Source organism: Rhea americana, unplaced genomic scaffold (assembly GCF_003343005.1).
Source record: "Rhea americana isolate MKP2758 unplaced genomic scaffold, rheAme1 scaffold_11, whole genome shotgun sequence".
In the NCBI taxonomy this organism is placed as follows: domain Eukaryota; kingdom Metazoa; phylum Chordata; class Aves; order Rheiformes; family Rheidae; genus Rhea; species Rhea americana.
In genome coordinates this window covers 3,855,472-3,869,612 of record NW_028185150.1, presented here as the reverse complement: position 1 = coordinate 3,869,612, position 14,141 = coordinate 3,855,472, and the positions used below count along the sequence as shown (strand labels likewise).

The 14,141-nt window shown below is 34.1% G+C and overlaps 1 protein-coding gene across 6 annotated transcripts in view; it reads right to left on the bottom strand.

The window, feature by feature from the left end:
* Positions 1–14,141, bottom strand: part of AGTPBP1 (ATP/GTP binding carboxypeptidase 1) — a 75,373-nt gene that overhangs the window by 15,427 nt on the left and 45,805 nt on the right. For 3 of the 6 annotated variants that reach the window (XM_085313132.1, XM_085313122.1, XM_085313138.1), the window contains 8 exons: positions 12,697–12,784; positions 11,842–11,986; positions 10,874–11,027; positions 9,875–10,055; positions 9,276–9,405; positions 8,753–8,884; positions 7,004–7,180; positions 1,418–1,578 (listed from right to left, as the gene is read on the bottom strand). In XM_085313132.1, coding sequence (XP_085169258.1) covers positions 1,418–1,578; positions 7,004–7,180; positions 8,753–8,884; positions 9,276–9,405; positions 9,875–10,055; positions 10,874–11,027; positions 11,842–11,986; positions 12,697–12,784 — 1,168 coding nt within the window. The other 3 variants (XR_014896840.1, XM_085313146.1, XM_085313153.1) reach the window with 3 other exon arrangements.

Genomic DNA, 14,141 nt, shown 5'->3' with positions numbered 1-14,141 from the left:
AGACTGCTCTCTGTTGCTGCTATGYTTTAGTACTGATGTTGTGGTGGTACGGCAAGCAATGGCAAGGCATTCTTACTGATTAAAACGCTGTGTTTACTTTGCAGCAGAATTATCAGCCCAAAGCCATCCCAACAGTATCAGAGCATTGCTTGCTTTTTTTCAGTGTCTGCTGCTAGACTTTCTCCCAGTGAACCACTTCACCTAACTCTTCAGAGCAAGGCTTACTCACTGGAGAGAGAAGGGTACTCCAGAGTCTTTCTCATCACATCTCTTCCTAGAATCACTAACTCTGTCTGATCCAGGCAGAAAAGCTGATCTGACAGGGGCAGTTCAGCAGTTAGCTGTCACACTAATGTTGCACTGCTGAGCAAATGGCATCAGCAGATTCAGATACCCAGCACCTTTGATCCAAGATACCTACATGCTGCAGTTACYTTTCATATACTTTTAACTACACTTTATTTGTTATTGCCTTTTACTGTGAACTTTTTATTAATAACTCTATGTGCTAAGAATTTTCTCAAGATTCAGTTACTCCCAGTGCTCCACATTCTGGTGACATTATATGTGCTTAAATACTAGAACTGAAGATTTTCTCCCTCCTTCCACAGGATATCACAGATGTCTTCCCACACCTCTGCTAGTATTCATGGCCTATGGACTAGTTAACTGCTCATTAGTCTGGCACCTAATGAAAGTCTTAGTCCCAAGCACCTCATTACTTGAGTTGTACAGATACAAAAATAAATTTATTTTTTTAGATTCTCAGTATTGCAACATTTTCAGTTATAAGTACACCAGGCGATATCATACCTTGATGTGTAAACCTTACTCTCTTTTACTCTATGTTTAATGCTGAAATATGTAACTGTTTTATTTCATCACTACAGAGCTTTTCAGAAAAAGAAGCTTGTACATTTGAATTAATTTGTCTCCTGTGCATCTCCAGTTACTAGGTACATGTGGATACTAAATCATTACTTCAGGAATGGAAACATACTTCTGCAAGCCTATCCAGAGCTTTAAGAATTTTGCAATTTAATAAGCTAGCTACCAAGCAGATGCAACGTATTTCTTTGTCATTTTAAATTCTTACATTTAATGTAAAATGCAAAAATACATTTTTAACACTAGTAATAAAAACGCTCCCAGAAAAAAATATTGAGAAACACTGAGTTTTACAGGATATAATAGATCCCTGTTAATATTAAAATTGAAATTCTTTATACCAGCAACAAACATAACTTATAGTCATCAAGGTCATTTTTTAATACTCAGATTCCTGTTACTCTAGCACATCATATTACATCAACATTATTTCTGATGAAGTAGAAGAACATTTTAAAGTTCTTTTGAAAATCTTTACCTCATTTTAGAGGCTGTCTGAAAATAAAATAAATAAATAAATGTTTACTACCTTGTCACCTTACAGCTTGACTCAATCAGCTCACTTTCAATATCCAACAGACTAGAAGGCAGATTGTATTCCAAAGGCGAGGCCAGTCTTTTTAAACGCAGTAAGCCAACACAGAACTTGGCTCCCATCTCCTCCAGTTCTCTTGTCCCTATCTGCAATCCCTAATTTAAAAATAAGATTCAGAAAAATAAAATAGGTACATGTAAATTGGACCTGCATGTACTGCAGTACTATACACATTTCAGTATTTCTTATTTATTACACTTTTGCTCTAAAGACAGAGTAAATAGGAATTGTAGAATAAATGCTTAGCAAGAATAATAAAAAAAACTCAGAGAATAACAACTTCATTCCTCTAAGATAGAGTAGACATTTCTGGAGGCTTCAACATTTCTTACAAGCTTCTTAGTCTACACTTCTAGCACACTAACAGGACTCACATAGTTGCAGTGGAAGAAAGAAATCAGAGATTATAGCTAAGTTTAAAAGTCTAACAATTAAAGACATAAAATTCACAACTGGTATTTAATACAGTAAGATTTAAAATATAAAATTATTCAACTGAAAGTCTTGTCAGAATAAAGGTTCACACTGTAGGTGTTATAAATTCACTAATATGTTTTAAGACATCAATAAGACAATTCAGACAATAAGGTTACTCCCTGACAAAAATCATCTCTTCCTTCCCCCATAAATTAAAGGTTGTATTTGTTAATTCTGAAAGCATTTATTTACACATTTAGTCACTAAAAAAAAAGGCAAAAATAAAAGTATCCCATCCTATAGCTATCTTCTATCTTGAATGAGACAGCAAGACATTTTCCCTCTACATAGCAGATTTAAGAAGTAGACCATACCTATTATTCTGTAAGTTTACAAATGCAACAGACTGCCATTAGATAATTATATACATTTAATTTAATCAGCAATACAGTATATAAGCAGAGAACATCTGACCCCATCTCATTTATGAAATTAGAATGATATTCCAGAATGGYGCTCAATAATTATATAATTGGCTAGTACTGACTTTACATACAATAATAAATTCAATGTCATAAGCCTCCCCTCCCCCCAACACATACACTTCTGGATCTCTGGAGAATTTGAAAGTTTATTTTTTCTAAATCTTTTAAGGGGAAAGGTAGTTAAAAAAGTAGCTTTGACAAAACAAGCAGGGAAGCAGAAGAACTAGAAAATGGTGGCAAGCTAAATCATCTAGTAAGAAAATAATGAAGCAAAACAAATAAGGTAGGCACTTTTTTGCCTACAAGCTAAAAAACATACACATAAGCTTTGTGTGTTGCCACACTGATGCCGTATGTTAAAATGCAAAGTTTAGAAGTGCTATCTATGTTCCTCCAAAATGGTACAATCTGGAGTATTCTTCATGTGCTCCTGTTTTGAACATATGCAAGCATAATAAATGGGAAGTTTGATATTAGTCTTCTTGTGAGTTCTCTTTTTCTCAGTAATCTTCATAAATAAGGTCCTAAAGTTGTATTCATTATACTAAACAGTGCCATCCACCAGCCAAACGTTACATAAACCTCCTGGTAGTGAACAAGAATTGGAGAGTTGAGTATTATTGTTAATAGTAATACTACTTACCTCTTTAACAGTGCTTTTGTGCTGTAGATTTCAAAGCACTTTATCACTAAAGGAAGAATTATCCTCACTTTACTGATGGAGAAATGCAGGCACAGAGGGTTGAAGCGATTTGCACAGTGTCTCACAGCATGTCACTGAACCCGCTGGGAACAGAAATCAGTTCTCCTCACTCTCAGTGCAGTACCTTATTCACAGAGGCCAATTTTTTGTTTTTATTTTGTATCTGTTTGCACATCAGTAACATTCGAAGACTCCAGTCATAGCTGGGTCTCCACTACGCTAATCGCAGGAAGACACAGTCCCTGCCCCAAAGAGATTAAAATAACATTAAGGACAAGAAGCAACAAATACGTGGAAGAGGAAGGAGAAGGGTAACAGTAATCTCACTGTTACATAGATTACTAATGTGTGCAACTTGACGGTTCAGAAACTTTTCCAATCACTGCCTACATCTGCTCCTGAAGAAGTTATCATTAGTTGGTAGATTCCTTAAAGACAGTGTAAGAGTGGTTCTTAAGCAGGAAAAGGACAGAGAATGACATGAAAGAAAGTGCAAAGACAATTGTTAGAAAGATACATAGCATGTGCATATTCCACGGCTGCTACTTTCAGCACAGGAGAAAGAGGMTATTACTAAAGAGAGACATAACTGAATCAGATGGGAGATGGATAGCTGCAAAATACCTTAAGGGCAAAATCTGAATTTGCTACACGGAAGGGTCTATATGTTTGTGGTAGAAGACTGCCAAAGTACAGATTTGCTGTTGTCATCTCCTTGAATCACAATGAAGAATGCAATACCACATGGCTGTCAAACATCAAACTCCCTAATCCGTTGTCATTCTTCCATCAAACAAATGTTCCTACTTTCTATGAAGCAAGGGACCCAAAGTTTGCTTCAGCTGATTAAACTGCATATTATTATTTCCTAAAACGACCATGAGGAACCTCATTTTCACTGAAGTCTTCATTGTACTTCTCTTCTTGATCTTCTGAATACTTGCAATTGTTACTGTAGCCTATTAGACTCTTTAAAGTGCTAAAAACTTTGCTTTTAAGCCCAGGTACAACTTTTTWAAGCATGTATGGAATTTTTACTAGTAGATTTTTGCTAGCAAATTTTGTAGTTCATTCGATTTTCTTCATATTCTATAGAATTAACCTTTTTCCAGGCAGTAACATCTTAGAGCACTAGTTAAAGTGTTCCTCATTGAGTACAAAATGAAAACGATTTCATATGAATAGTTCTTGGCACTGAACTTTGCTACTGAGGACCAAAGACATGACACAGGCGTGAGGGACTGTTACCTCAAGGTGAGAAGAATCTTCCTGTAATATGTATTTAACACACTTTACACGGCCGTACTAAGATTTGGAGAAGTCGCCTGGCCAGTATAAGATCTTGTTCTCCTCTTTTACTATTCAGAAGCAATGACCATCTTTGAGAACTCAAAATCTACAGACTGAAGACTCACTATAACTAACAAGGTACATTTGTTGCCTATTTTTTTTTAAAAAGTCTTTTCTCTGTGTGCATCATGATTTATATATATATCAGCAAATTTCTCTACTAACTAGAAAACTAAGCCATACTCCCTAGCATATTAATCTCTGAGTAGGAATGAATTAATGGTTGTTTTCAGATGATCTGAATTTACTGAAGATGTTTTCCTTTTGTCTGATGTGTTAATAGTGGTCTAGTTAATAGTAGATCTTTAGATAACTTCTCTGCTGGACTTTCACTTTTTCTGTCTTGAATCAGAAGTGAGTGGGTAGTATCTGTGGCACTAAATCTCACGCACAACAAAGACTCTGCAGAAGCAGATAAAGTGAGATTGCTTCCAGTTATAACTGTCACAAAGGATCCTAAATTCAGGTAAGAATTGACAACTTATAACAGCTTGATTGCTTCCTGACAGAATGCAGTCTAAGTAAAATAAAATAAAAATTAAYTTCACTTAAAAAATTAAATTGATGTTTCAGTATTATACTCAGCTTTCGCAGAAACTCATCGTTTGTTTCATGAAGAACAAACTTTTTCAGTAATCTTCTTCAGGCTTTGATAGAATTTAGAACAATGCTAAGTTGCAAGAAGAGGAGAAAGGCATTTCAGGCCTGTAGGCTATGCATACTCTTCTGATCTGAACTGTCATGTCACTTGAGGTGGGAAGTAGGAAGAGAGGGAATTTCTACAGTTCAACKGTTTTGAAAAAAATGTACTTTGAAAGACATGAACAAGTTTATACCACAAATTCCTTCAAATAGTTGCTAGCCTCACTGCCACCCTAGAAAAAAGGCTAAACTTCTTTGACCTTCTCACTGGAGAGATTTTGCTCTTGTTCTATCAAGTGACGTCAGCCTTTCTGATATATTTTCTTAGTAAGATCACAACAGAGAATAAATCATGAAGGTTTTTCCTGTATATTCAGAGAACGGTAAGATCTTGCACATTGTTTGATTCCAAAGAAAATAAATGACAAAACAGCAATTGGACCTTGTCAATATATGATGAAGAATAACACACTCCCTGTGTGTTAACACACTGTGAAGAATAACACAATCTTTTTTTTTTTTTTTTTTTTTTTTGACAGAATTTAGCCATTTCTTCACTCCTTAATGAAGGTTTGATCATAAGGCTTTGCAAGTTAAGCATCTTAGGTTTGTCCAAAAACCACCTCAATTCACCTTCTGAAGAACCTTCTGTAGCAACACTGGTAAAGCCATGAAAGCTGAAGTTTGCAAGAATATTCTAGATGTTTCAGATTAAGTGAGTTTGACGAGTTATCATTTTTAAAAGTTCCATAATATCCACATCTAAGAAACAACTGAAATTACAATGTAATAATCTGGAAGTGACAGTAAGAGAGATGCTTCTGTTGTTAATTGGCAGAATTAATTCATTCACCTAGCAGTTATAGATCGACTGAGATTCCTGCCAAAATGTCTGTCGTCTTACCATCCAGAAAGGTACATATGGGTGCTAGAGCACACAATAGTTACAATAGTTATATCTGTTTACTTTTTTTTTTTTCCTTTTCCCAGTCTTTTAGTCCTTATTTGCCTTTTTGAGGGTTGTAGTCATTTTCTTGTTCAGTATTCTTAAACTTATTTTCAAGCAGAAGAAACTGCTACTTCTTCCATGAATGTTCACTTTACAAACTTACTTCCATTTGTAGCTAAATTTAACCTAGTAACAAAGTTGAAGATCTGGTATTTAGGTTCTTTCATTCCTTTTTTCTTATCTTTTTCTTTTTTCTTTTCTTTCTTTTTTTTTTTTAACCTAGGAAGATTTTCCTTATGAGGCAGGTTTTCTATTTGCAGCAAAAAACATATAGGCCACCTTTTGTTTTCAAATATCCAGTCCTGCTAAGGTGCTTTTGAAGAAGGTAATTTGAAAATAAATTCTGAGTTAAGAAGTGAAACAACTGTAACGACTTTACTTAGAAATGTACCACTAGTAATACTGGTAACCAGATATTAAAAATGTTTTAATTTATAAGCCTGCTTCTGCAACTAATTCTGAAAAGAATGTTACTGAATATTTGTTGAACTACTAAATATCTGTATCAATTGACATAGTGAAGTCTCAAGCTGCCACATACAAAGGAAACTTATTCTACTGCTTGTATGTATTACTATCCAATTTTAATAATCTACTAGAAAGAACAGTTCTCTAAATTATTTTTAATACATGCATTTACATGTGTCATAAGCAATTATTAATAGTAGCCTTGTTAATACAGCCAAAAAGCGTAACACATTATGCAGTGATATTATTTTAAGTGACAGATGAAGACTGCTACGCAACCTATTATATTGCACATAACATTATTTCACTACAACATTGGAATAAACAGAGATTTTAGAAGTTTTAGAAATTAAATAAATGCAAGCAAGCTAGATTACAGAACATGGTACCAACGCAGGTGGTAGAAATCACAGAACAAGAACCGTTCAAATGATACGGTTCCTTACCTTGTATTTGCCCTGGTCACATCCACATAAAGTGCTTTCCATTGTGTAGCTCCTCTGTACTCCTATCTCTCTCCAGACAACAACTCGCGCTGTTGATTCCTTGGACTTTTCCACCACAAAGCTGCAGCTGCCCATACAGAATGCTGGGGCAGTCTGACTGAGGATCTTAGGGAGTGCCTGCAAGAGTGTTATTTTGAAAAAGAGCAATTCTTTCATTTTATTTATGAAAGACAAAAAGTCAAAAACTCCTATCAGAAAATTTTGCTTAAATCTGAATTAGAAGAATAAAAAGAGTATTTCTTCCACTGGAGTTTTCAAAAGCCAGTGGACTCAAGGGGCAGTAAGTTTGTCATTTCCTACCTGTCTAAATTTTTGTAGACCCAACTGCTAAAACAAAAAATTAGTCACGTGCATATGAATCATGATATGAAAGAATTCTTCAAAGAATTCCTACCCCCTCCTAATTTATCCAGCTAATTTTGCTCAAATTACGTATAATACATATCTGATGTAATTAAGAGAACTGCAATTCAGATGTCATACTGGTTCAATAATCCAATTTATAGGCCTAAAATACACAATATTTTATTAATACATAAAATTAATCACTATTCAACAGAGCATTACGCATATACTTAATTTCAAGTAAATTATTCAATAAAAGTTCAAAATAATTGTTCACATGACATCTTGAGAAAGTAACAAGAAACAGTTATGCAAATGCACGTATTATATGACTAATCTTAAATGCCTTCATTTTTGTCCAGTTTTCATTTGTACCAGTTAAGCCAGAAGACGTGACCGCTTTGAATTTACTATTTCAGTGGTACATGTACCATTGTCAGTGCAGGCTTGCACAGATATTTCAGATCCTTTGGAAACAAAAAGATTTTTTTAATCATAACACTTGCTGTCTATTATCTTTTGCACGTTATGATAACGCAGGTGTAAATGACAAGACCTGACACAAATAGGTAGCGCAACAAGCGTGAATGACATCAGACTCAGTATCCAGGAAATCACACACAAAACAATCAAATAGCAACAGAATTATTTTAAAAAGTTGGGAATATTTGAGAAAATTCTGAAAGCATCTCTACTCCTTTACAGTCTTCAGATGCATAACAAGCCTTTTAACAGGCATYCACGTACTTACTGAATCTAAATGCATTAAAAAATGCATTTGAGACACTAAGCTGCACAGATTTACAATTGCCACAAGGTGGCGGTGAGGTTAAAGGGAAAAAACTTGACAACCGCTATCTTACGAATTTTTAAAAGCTTGCACAGTGTCCTGCATGTTGTTCGTCCAAGCCTATTGCATGTATATATTAGAGGCACATGCATTAACTATACATCTTTTTAAGAGGATCCTTGTCTCTCCCCATACACATAAATGGATGTTTCCCAGAGCAATTCAGTACTACTTTGTTTTCCTTGGTTCTAGAATATTCTTCACTGTGCTTAAATGAGTCTTTCACTTATTATAAATGTGCAGAAATGTATTTACTATAAGGTAATACTGACCACAAAAAGCATGCAATGATACCAAAAGAGATGAATCACTGTGCTAAGAGTAAGTTCTTAGCTACATTAGAGCACTCTCAAAATATTTTGAAATACATTCATAAACTTGAGAGATCTTTCTATAAATAAGTCTACTCATGGGGCAGTAAAGCCCCATATGTGCATAGCATAGCTATATTCCAAATTCATGCCAAGTGTCAAAGTGATGAATGACAAACTTACCCTGTAACCAGGGTCTTCAATCAGATCACAAGAGGATGCACTAACATTAGTGTGCCACATTGTCTCTTTGACGCTGCAGCCATACATAAATACATTCTTTTTACGAGAATGACCATGATAATCACAGTAGACCTACAATGAATTATTTGGCAAAATGAAACCAAGGTGTATCTGCTTAATATTAACATTAAAAAAAAAATCCTTATTTCTCATCCTATCACATTTATATTTGCACTGTTAAAAGTTACAAAGAATAAGGAAATACCATTTGATCAACTTACTGCCTGATCAATTCATTCTGCATGATCAATTCATTCAATAACAGAAAGATATAGAATTCCTTCTACGTAAGGTTTAACCTTCTATTCTAGCAAGAAAAAAAAGTTAAAGGTTTGCAAAAGACCATTTCTCCAAGTCACATTTTTAAGTGTGATCTAGTTTAGAAGGACCTATTAAGTAGTTTACTTTATAGACTAGCTACATATACAAAAAGATTCAGAACTGCTTACACATACATACTTACTAGTGGTAAACGTTTTATAGAAGCCAGGTACTGCAGTAAGCCCTTGGCATGGTAAATCGTAGGATGCAGATCTGGATTTGGATTTTGCCACTGTCTGTTTAAGTCTTCTCCACTTAAAGAGCAACGATGGCTATTCAAGGGAAGGAAAGAATGTATCAAGTTTGTATTATCATTATAGTTTTGAAAAACCTTCCCTCCCTAATTCAAGTTTTCTTTGGCACCCACCGCTTCTTTGGAAGAGTCCAATGAACCTGTCTGGCTTTTTTTTTTTCTTTTTAAAACAGTTGCATGCTCTTAATCTACAGCTGTCCAAGACTGCAGTTCAGAGAGTCAAATACAGTGCAAGCTCAAATCACAGAGGAATGATTATCACTCTTAAAAAATTGAAAAGATGTTTTTACAATGAATTCATGGAACAATATTTCTGCCTTTCAAAAGCCAAAAATTTTACTCGGGAAGTAAATCCCAGCAGTTTTGTAAGGATTTTTTTATATATATTTGAGTACTGCATTTATATGTTTTTATGATTTTTTTTTTAAACATAGATGCAAAGACTTAGTATTAACAGCTTACACATTTATGAGTAAACTTAAACTTACTTTCCATTGATGACACCATCTGGATTGAGCATGGGAATAATTTTGAAAATGTAAGATTCTCGTAAACTTTGGGCACTTGGATTATTGCTCATAAGATATTCCAGTGTTCCCTTCATAACCCAGCTTGCATTCGTTTCTCCAGGATGTACACGAGCAGATAGGAAAATATAAGGACGATTCCCTAAAAGGAGCATAAACATCACAAAATCAGATTCATGCTAGTGTAACAGTGTGTTTACAGAAGAGAGAAGCAACAGACTGCTTCATTCAGTACAATGCAAAGTACAGGATTTTGTGTTTTCTTTTTTTCAGTGCACTCACATAAATGGAGTATTCTTTATAGAACTTGACAGAATATTTTTATAAAGCCTGTTAATTACACAAGCATCTCAATGGAATTTTAAATTCAGTATGAGATAACTAGATGGCTGAAACCAGCTCAAGATGGCAACTACAATGCGATACACTTTTATGGTTCCTTTTCAACAGACTAGAAAAATACTGGAGGAGCCGGGGCAGAGTGGGTAAGAGGAAGAACCAAGAATGCTCTTAGAATGAAAGTATACTTTGAATCCCAAGAGCTGAGAAAAAAAAATATTTTCTCTATGAAAGATATTTTGACAAGGTGATTTACTCAGCTTTTCGGGAGAAAAGTTACTCATTAGTCAGCTGCTTCTCCTCCAAAAAGCATTATCAGCAAAATACAACATACAGAAATATCTCGTTACTGATTCGATACCAAAAAAAAAAAAGAGAAAAATAACAAAAAAAAAAANTAGATATAAATATCCATACTCTTACCTGACTAATACAAATAGATATTTACATATTTTTAAACCCAAAGAAAATCCTGTACACCAGTATCTTCTAATCTCATAAAATTCATTAACCCTACTTTATTGCTATGCTTACAATCTACAGCAGTTGACAGAAAAAAAAAATCATAAATAGCAGGATTTGCATTATTTCTTGTTGATGAGAAAGAGAAGTCATACTTACTGAACTGAGAGATATGTTCATAATAATTTGACTCTGGCATGGCTGTAATAGTGACTAATGGACAACTGTTGCCAGCCAGTGTCTCACAGAGAACATCTTGTCGAAAATATATCTGTTGAGGGTTGTGGATGGATTCCAATTTCTGTAGATGCATCTTCACCCCAAAAATAATTAAAAGATACTTCAAATCTTTTGTAATCCCATGTAACAGTATTTCTACAGATACTTATTCCTGTTTTGTAGTTCTGAATAATGCTAAAGCTTCCATCATAAAATTATCATTCTCTGCATTTCTAGGCAACTGAATTATTGTCTTTATATGTTTTTACAGCTGCTCTGAGGAAAATGAAAGTGCAAAGGATAAAAGTTTCATCATTTTCTAGTAATGATACTTCTTCCAAAAATTTAGTGAATTAGCAGATTGCTTAATAAATAGCTTAATTCAACAGTAGTATATATTTACTATTGAATCCCTAAGTATGGTTTTGCTACCATGACAAAAACAACCATCAATCATTCTAGACTGACATTTTCCCTGGTACTAAATGTTTCACAGCACTCCTTTTATGTAATTCATTATTCTAAAAATATCTGTCTGTGTCTCTATCTTGGATAGGTCAGTTCTGAACTGCTGTATGTAGATCGGCGGGTAAGAGCCATTCRACTCACATAAAAATATTTTGTTCAATTCTCACAGAATTTTCCAATCAATCAATTACAAATATAGTTGTGATTCCTAAAAAAATACCAGATACATCACTTATCTTGAAATTAAGTATCATTTAGTACAAGCCACACCCCCTACCATTCTGCATCAAGATTATATGAAATATCCTCCATTTTAAGGACCATTTTGAACTTCAAAAAAAAGTAAGCAGAACTCACTCATGAATGCTTATCATTTTAGGCATCACAAGTTATCCAAAAGTATAAATCACTATCTGTGTAATGGATGATGATCTTCTCACCTTTAAGGTTGAGTATGTATATGGATAATGGTAAGCAAAGTAGCAGACATCATCTTTATGTTGGAAAGTCACCGTGAATGTAATTGTATAGTAAGATTTTCCTTTCTGCCCCCCAGCAGCAATTGAACTTCTTGAAAAATGATTCCTAATAGTAAAATAAAGACAATAAACACATTAAAATAATTTACTTTTTATATCACAGATTATTCACAAACACACATTTTAAGAGCTATAAAGAATTTCAGTGATTGTATTTCTCTTTTATGTGCATTCAAGTTAAATACTACTTCCACTGGTTCCTATCATCTGTAAAGAAACTTTAGGATATCACCGATATACGCACATTATGGGAGGAGTTGAGTTAAATTAAAAAAAAATGAAACAAACAAATGTTGACCACGAAGGGTAACAAATGGAGGGTAACTTCTCATTCTATGTTCTAGGATTGTTTTAAAATGATTGTATCATGGATACAAAAGAATAAGCGCAGGTACCGCTTGATCAGTATTACTGCATATCACCAATAACATTTTAAGTAGGTGTGCTTACATATGTTCCATTAAACATTTCTATAGAATAGAAAGCAATTTCTGGCCAAAATGAGTATACAAGTAAACTACTTCAATGCTAGCAGAGTACTAACAAAACAAGAGTCTACATATTTTGATCACTTCTGTTACTTGTCTGTAACGACTAAAGAACTGTAATTAAGGAAAAAAAATGTATTCGCTACAGAACTATTAAAATATTATTATTAAAAATCAAAAGCAAACATTTCTTGTTGCTATCAAAAATTCTATCTCAGAGTCATCTTCAATATAAGATCTGTTCATTATATTTGGTTGGTGTACTTACTTGTAGTAACAAATATCTGTCCCAACACGAGTCCAACATGGTCTAGAATTTAATGCTTCTTGAACAGAATACATTAGGGGTTGCATACCTTTAAGAAAAAATGTATTTCACTTTAATACAAAGATAGCACTCTTTAACACTGAGATATTATCAGTAATGGACCGAATAAACATTTTTATGTGATTTTCCAAGCTAGCTATACTTTTTTACGTACTATCATAGAACACATTTTCATGAAAATCTAGATATGCGCTTTCATTCAACTTAACAGATCATCTTTCCTTCTATCACATCCTAATTATAAGAAAAAAAAAWTGATCTGCAAGAAAAAAAAATTGATCTGCAGAAGACCAAAATTGTTTTAAATTAAAAGTGCAAATATTTTAAGTAGACGTTTTTATATGCCCTTTTTCTCAGCAACTTTTTAAATGTTTACATCCTAATCAACAGCATAGTGTTGAACATTTAATATCAGTTTAGAGTAGAAAGTGATACATGTTCATTCTATATTTATTTACTACTCAGTTAGTCAAATACAAATACCGAGTCAGTCAATATATTTAATAAGAAGCCAAAGTAACTACCAAATATATGTATGCAACATATGAATAAAGATCTAAAGTGACTGAAGAAAATTAACACGTAATTTAAAAGCAACTTACTACTGGTCAAACTATCTGGATATTCTTCTTACATTCTATCAGTGTCAACTGCATGATTATGACAAAGAAGAATATGATGTTATTCTGTCTCACAAGTTTGAGGATTGAGGWGGGGGGGAAGGAGTGGGAGTGAGGTTCGTCTTACTTCTCCTTAAAGGACTAAAAGGAAGAACCAAACAAAATCTAGGGGGAAAGACACTCACAACAGAAATGTTTTTAAGCTGAACCACCTCCTTTGGACAAATGGAAGAAAAGCCTATTACGCGAGGCATGAGCCTTGCTTTAAGCACGAGCAGCAAATGCTATGAGTTAGAAACTACAGGAGGTCACATGTGAAGCCCAATACTTCAAAGGAGAATCCAGCTCCCCACTCACAAACACGGTCTCTCCATTCTTATCATTAAGAAAAAAAACCTCTTTGAGACTACCTACACTTTTTTGCACTTCTRAAAACATATCTCAGTATTCAGGAAGGGACTTAATGACACCAGGTCTCATTCCTCTTGCACCTGTGTTGATCGACGAGGTTTGGTGTACCCCAACCCAAACAGTCTTAAGACAATTTTAGCTGCAGCTGCCAGTAACATTCTTCTGTTTTGGCTTCAATCACAACAATACTTCATTTCAAAAACTGACAGYCAGTGTTTTGATTTTTTTTTCTTTTTAACTGAAATCTGTCATAACATTTTTCAATGCACTATTAAAAACAAAAGACCTGATCTGTAAGACAACATGAATACATTGTTGATCCTTGGACAGCATGACACACAGTTGAGCTGTCTA